This window comes from Sapajus apella, unplaced genomic scaffold (genome assembly GCF_009761245.1).
Source record: "Sapajus apella isolate SASKATOON/1434 unplaced genomic scaffold, GSC_monkey_1.0 scaffold1661, whole genome shotgun sequence".
Taxonomy (NCBI): Eukaryota; Metazoa; Chordata; class Mammalia; order Primates; family Cebidae; genus Sapajus; species Sapajus apella.
Genome location: NW_022438587.1, coordinates 5027 through 11788, shown reverse-complemented (window position 1 = coordinate 11788; position 6762 = coordinate 5027). Strand labels below are relative to the sequence as shown.

The 6762-nt window shown below is 53.9% G+C and overlaps 1 protein-coding gene across 1 annotated transcript; it reads right to left on the bottom strand.

The window, feature by feature from the left end:
* Positions 1-312: 312 nt before the first annotated feature.
* Positions 313-6413, bottom strand: LOC116546915 (transcription factor E3). The gene is made up of 5 exons (XM_032273029.1): positions 6013-6413; positions 3361-3474; positions 2021-2324; positions 796-1041; positions 313-713 (listed from the first exon to the last, which is right to left on the bottom strand). Exons 1-5 carry the CDS (start codon positions 6126-6128, stop codon positions 597-599), a joined length of 897 nt encoding a protein of 298 aa, XP_032128920.1. The 5' UTR covers positions 6129-6413; the 3' UTR covers positions 313-596.
* Between the last annotated feature and the right edge of the window lie 349 nt (positions 6414-6762).

Here is a 6762-nt window from a genome sequence, read left to right as displayed (position 1 = left end):
CAATGACCTGAATCCCTTGGTACATTCAAGCTGCTATAAGATTCTCATCTCAGCTGGGCGTGGTGGCTCATGGATGCAATCCCAGCACTTTGGGAAGCCAAGGCAGGTGGATCACCTGAGGTCAGGAGTTTGAGACCAGCCTACCCAAAATGGCAAAACCCTGTCTCTACTAATAATACAAAAACTTAGCTGGGCATGGTGATGGGCGCCTGTAATCCCAGTTACTCAGGAGGCTGAGGCAGGAGAATCACCTGAACCCAGGAGGCAGAGGTTGCAGTGTGCTGAGATCACGCCACTGCACTCCAGCCTGAGTGACAAGAGCGAAACTCCACCTCAAAACAAACAAACAAACAAAAAAAAAATCATGTCTTGGTGCTTCTCACAGCAAAGCCCCACCCGTATCTCTCACAGTCTACACGGCCCACCTCTCAATGCAGTCCAATAAGGTCCAAGGGCATTGACATATCCTGTTTTCATCATAAGATCTCCCTCTCTATCTTAGCGCAATCCAGACAAGGATCTCATATACACGCAGCCAGCCTGGGTAGGGTCTTGGTGATACAGAAATGCCCTAATTTTCAGACCAACCTCACATCTCAGGGCCTCACCGTGCTGGGGAGCTGCAGTCCTGTGGTGCCTCCAGGCAGATAGCTGAGCATTTCATCATTGTAACTGGACTCCAGGCTGATGATCTCATCAATGACATCATCAATCTGGGGGAAGAAGTAAATATTGTACAGGGTTAGAAGAATTTGGGAGGGGAGTGTGGGAGGAGGTTTGGCTGTAGCCTCTTACCTCCTTCTCTGAGCTGGACCCGATGGTGAGCAGCGCCATGGGACTGTTGGGTGCGCTGCCTGTGGGGCCGGTAGTGTGGGCAGCCTCAGGAGCAGGCAGTGGCTGGGCACTTGCAGGCCCTGGTGGTGGGGTGAGGGCCTGGGAAGCCAGCTTGGGCCCGAGTGTGGTGGACAGGTACTGTTTCACCTGCTGCCGGCGCGCCTGCTGCAGGTGGTAGCGCGTTGGGTTCTCTAGGTGGGTTTGTACCTGTGAAATAAGGTAGACAAGGAAAGGGAGGGGACAAGGCAGAACAGGACTCAAAGGAGTGACTCTGAGCCCCATCCTGACCCTCCTAAGTCATTGGTGCCTAGACTTAGGCAGACAAGCTGGGCTCAGAATCTGAGAACACTCCAAAAATATTGGCGAGTCTCCCACCAGACCCAAACTCTGTTTCTCAGAAATCCTTCACAGCTGCCAAGATCCACCTATGACTGACAGGGTCCCTCATAGTTTCTGGAAAACCCTGTCACAGTCCCCAAGATTCCCCACCTAGTCTCTGACACCACCTAATAGACCTGGGAACCATACAATGCTTCCCAATACCCCCCAATGGCCAAATAACTAATGTATCACACACACACAAAGCTCTTCCTACAAAGCCAGAGCCCACTTGGGGCACTCATGACCCTCCATGGTCCACCAAGACATCCTCATGGCCCCCAAGAACCCCTCGCAATTTTACAAGATCACCTCAGAAACCCAAAACACACATGAGACATGAGCACAGATCATTTAAACAGTATCAGGGGGCGGGGCGAGGTGGCTCATGCCTGTAATCCCAGCACTTTGTGAGGCCGAGGCGGGCGGATCACCTGAGGTCAGGAGTTCGAATGGAGCCTGACCAACATGGTCTCTACTAAAAATACAAAAAATTAGCTGGGCATGGTGGCTTGCGCCTGTAATCCCAGCTACTTGGGAGGCTGAGGGAGGAGAATTGCTTGAACCCAGGAGGCGGAGGTTGCAGTGAGCCGAGATCATGCCATTACACACCAGCCTGGGCAACAAGAGCAAAACATCTGAAAAACAAAAAACAAAAACAAAAACAAAAAAACAGTACCAGGGACCTTTCTTACAGCCCCTAAGATCTTGCCCCCAAATCACCAGCACATTGAGGCCATCCCTAGCTCCTAGGACCACTCCTCAGTCACCAGGAGCCCCCTCCCAGGGCCTCTGGATCTCACCTTACCTTGAGCACCTCCCTGGGCACCTGAGCAGGGGGCGGACGGCTCAATGTGTGGCCCCCAGCAGAGACGCCAACCACAGAGATGGCAGGAGAGGCAGGTGCAGGACTGGGGAAGGGAGCCGCGGCGGCCTGTTCCCGACGCTCACGCCTTTCCTGCTCCTGTGCCTGGGCCCGCATTAGCTGCTGCCGCAGCAAGACCCTCGATGAAGAAGATGACGACATGGCAGGGGTCCTGGAGCCCCCTGCAGAAGACGATGCAGAGAGTGTAGCTGGGGTGGCTGGCGTGGCCTGCAGTGATATTGGGAGGCTGTGGAATGGGAAATATGGGGCCATATTTTAGGTAAGCTAAAACTCTCGTCCCAAGCCTAAAGGGTCATAGTGTGATGGGACACAGGAACCGGGTCTATTCTCTGCCTTCTGAGACCACAATGTAGAAGTAGAGACACAGGAACCAAGCTTGGTAGTGGCTCTCAGAGGTAACAATCTGATGGGGGACACACTGGAGGTCACTCTGGTGGGGGAGTTTTAGCCTTTAGTCCTAATACTGAAGCCTAGATTTGAGTCTGTTCATATATTAAGTGGAGATGCCATTGTTCAGCTCTGCAAGAGGGGGTTTGTCCTATTTAAAGGAGCAGAAGAAGCAGAATTGAGGCTGTGGCAGCAGAACGTGGATACACAGGGCTCCTAAGCCCAATGTGAGGCCGGAGAAGCTCTCTGAGTTCCTGGGGGTGGGCGCTAAGCCATAGGAGAAGCCCCAGGTTCCTCTTCCTCCCCTGCTTGGGCCTTTGGTCCCAGGAGCTAGTCAGTTTTGAAAATCTCAGAGATTTCACAATCCTCTCTTCCTGCCCCTCTTCCACGTCCCCTCCCCTCTCTCAGAGCCCGGGCCGATGACTCAGCACATTTAGACTTCCAAGCTTGGGGAAAGAGACCAGCAGGGGCTCCTCAAAGGCTGAGGGTGGGTGAGTGGGTAGTGTGGGAAGGGGCTGAGTTGGGGCTAGAGGTATGGCCCCGCCCACCTGGGGGCGTGAGTTTAAGCAGGCCACGCCCTATCTCTGGGCACTCCAGGCCAGCTGGAACACCTGAGGCTGAAACCCTGGTGCATCAATGGGTGTGCAGGTGGGTTGTGGGGAGGCAGGGGAGGTCTTGACAGAGATACTGGAATCCTAGCTTGGCAACCTGCTTTCCTGTGTGATCATGCTCTTTCTGGCCCCTAATTTTACCATCTGGAAAATACAGGCTAGTGAAAGACTGGATTGGGCTGATACTGAGGGCCTCTGCCCATCAAGAGGAGAGAGGAGTGCGGAGGAATTGGGAGGGGACTCAGATAGACAAGTCATACATACCTTGAGCGAAGGGGTAAGGGTTGGCTTTTGAGCTCGTAGAAGCTGTCAGGATCAAGGATGTTTTCTAATTCTATGTCAGCAACAATCCCGGATTCCGGAAGCAAAGAGTTCAGGCTGAGGGGGAGGTGGGGTGGTGGTTAGTGATTGAATGAAGGATCTTATTCCCCTGCCCTCCCCTGAGACAGAGAAAGAGAGAGAGACAGACAGACAGACAGAGACGGGGAGAAAGAACAGAAGAACACAAGCCCCTCATGTTTGGCCACCTTCCTGGGTACCACACCACCATGAATTCCCACCTCCTTCCCTCTCATTCCTCTTTCCCCTCCCCACTGTGTTACTCATAGTCCCTTAAGAGTCAGAATAATAAGAACGCCTGCATCCCAACCCCAACAGTGTAGAACCTGGGTTTGAAGGAAACAGAATTTAGGAGTAACAATTCACTTTATGGAAGAATTCCTGACTTCCTATTCAGAGTTTTCCCAGCCTCTATACTCCCTACTATTTTTTTTTCTCTGTCACCAGGCTGGAGTGCAGTGGTGCCATCTCGGCTCACTGCAACCACCACCTCCTGGGTTTAAGCCATTCTTGTGCCTTAGCCTCCTGAGTAGCTGGGATTACAGGTACACATCACCACACCCAGCTAATTTTTGTATTTTTAGTAGAGACGGGATTTTACCTTGTTGGCCAGGATGGTCTCGATCTCCTGACCTCATGATCTGCCTGCCTTGGCCTCCCTGGGATTATAGGCGTGAACCACTGCACCTGGCCAACCCCCTACTGTTTTCTTTACAACTGAATGTGAGCCCAGGTATATGTGTAAACATAAACATACACACACACACAGCAAGTGGGGGCATCCCTCAGCATAACAGTCCCTTGTAACACAAACTGAATGCATCACAAAGAGAACTGGGAATAATTCACTCAATGTAAAGATCTACCATTTCATAAATGAGTTTCTCCCAGCCCCAGCCAGAGTTCACGGGATGCCAACACATGCCCAAATATAAAATAGAAATATCAAAGGCTCCCCTTGCTCCAACAGACAGGAGGGAGAATTTAGGTGGTTGATCCACTTTATACAAGCATTTTTTTCTTAGCCGGAGGAGCCTGCCCAGCCTTCTCCTGTTTTTTTGGATAGATCAAAACACACACACACCCCCAACACCAACACGCACTGTCACACAAAATAAGCCAAATACACCCCTCCCTTTTAACTATGTCCACTACTGCGATGATCTAGGTTGTTACAGAGTAATTAGAAGATGGTGAATCGATATACAGAAGGGCTGTGCTCAGCCCTAGAGAGCAAGGGACACTTAACACACATGTGGTAGATGAATACGCATCCTTCAATTTAGCCAAAGATTTAGAATCCTGAGAGATTGCTGGTGACTTCACTTGACAAGAATCCTCTCCCCTCCCCAAGGATCTCTCTTCCTTCCTCTCCTCACCCTCAGATAGAACCCTAAAACCACCCAGGAAGTTGGGAAGAGGAAGCTCGGGGAAGCCACTGAGCTCAGCACAATCCCAGGCACAAAGGAGGCAAAGACCCCCCCCCGCCCCCCGCCCAGCCCCCGACAAGCTCACACACCCATTGCATAGAAGTTGGAAGAGATGGGCGCGCTGGGATGAGCAGGGAGGGCTGGGGCTCCAAAGCCCGTTGATGGAAGTGAGGATGAGAAGAGGCCAGAGGGGACCCACCCAGGCAGGGATGGTGCAATCTGTACTTATTCCAGCTCTATGGACAGATTCAAGATTATCCCCAGGAGGTCGGAGATAGAAAAAACATAAAATAAAAAGAAGAGGGGTGTGGGACTAGGAATTGGGAAGGGCTGAGAGGCTAGAGCAAGTAGCAGCATGAACAAGAGCCTCCTCTGGGTTCCCAAACAAGGTCTGAGGCCTTGTCTGAGCTAAGAGGTAACATCATCACCCTCTGTCTGACTGGCTGTCTCCCATTCAGGCCCTTATCAGGTGTGGGAAGAGGGCTTTTCCACTATCCCTGGGATCTGCCCCAGCTGGGTGGGTGGGCAGGGGAGAAAATATTATTCTGGTCAAGTCTTGCTGAATGTTGCTTCTCTTGTTCATTCACACACACTCACAAGGCTGGTCCCAGACAGCATATCTGAGATACCTGCAAATCCCTCCAGATTCATGTTATCACCAAGCACAGCAACCAGCCACTGAGAGGCACCAAGCTCCCAAGACAGCACTTCTGTCCCTCAGGACCCCTTCTCCCACACTGAGGGAAGAAGATTCCAGGATTCCCTTAAAATCAGTGCCTCACCTGACAGTGTCCCCTCAAATTCATTCCCTTCATGTCTGACTGAAAACCCCCGAATTCAGACTCTAATCAGAGTCCCAGTCCGCCAAGTTCAGTTTCTGGATACTCCAGAATCGGCCCCTCTAGACGCAGTCAAGGGTTCCCCAAACCTGACCCAGGCCCCGCTTAATGCACTCCCACGACTCTTTTAAGCCACAGTCCAAGCAGGCCACTGCCGGATTCCTTAGGTGCCCCCACAAGACTGGCGCCCCGACGTCCTCCAAGCCTAGGCCGAGGGCCTCCAATCCCAGTCCAGGGCCCCCGCTGCCCCCCAGATCAGGCCCCCCGGGAGCCCCATTCGGCACTCCCGGCCCCTGCCGGCCCCGCACCTGAGCAGCTGAGCCGAGTCGGCCGGCCTGCGCTCCTCCAACAGCACGAACACGGCTCGAGGGCCCTCCGCGCTGGCCTCTACGCCATCCCGAGCTGGCTCGGCCGCATGAGACATGACGCCCGGCCGCGGGCGAGCCCTGCCAGGCCGGTCGGGCCTCGGCCCGGTCCCCCTAACAAAATAAGAGTCCCCCTCCCCCCAGCTCTCCACCGCCTCCTCCTCCGCTAAGCCACGGAGCTAGCACTGCGCGGGCGGGCGGCGTCGGGGAGATGGGATGGGCTGTGAGTCATCCCCCGCCCAGAAAGGACCGACGCCCCCCCTCAACCTAACCCCGGACGACCGCCCTCCTCCCCCTCGTCCTCTTCCCCCTCCTCCCTCCTCCCAGGGATGGGGAAACTCCACAGGAAGTGACCGCACTGGGGATGGACGGCCCGTCTGGCCACGACCCATTAGTGAAGCAGCCAATCGCTGAACGACGATTCGACGGCCCGCCCTAAGCGACGCCTCCAACGCGGAGGAAAAACGCGATTCGGCCCGCCCTCATTCCGAAAAGAAGCACCCAGTCCACGCCCTCAAGGGCAGCGACAAATAGGCGAGGGGTAATTTGGTTGAGCCACACCTCCATGTTTGCGTCGCTTTTGGAACCACGCCCTCTCTTCTCAAATTATCCCTCTGCAACATAATATATTAAGCCGCTCCTTCGGTCCTCTGCGCCTGCGCCTCGATAGCCGGTCGGTGCGCTGAGGGTCTC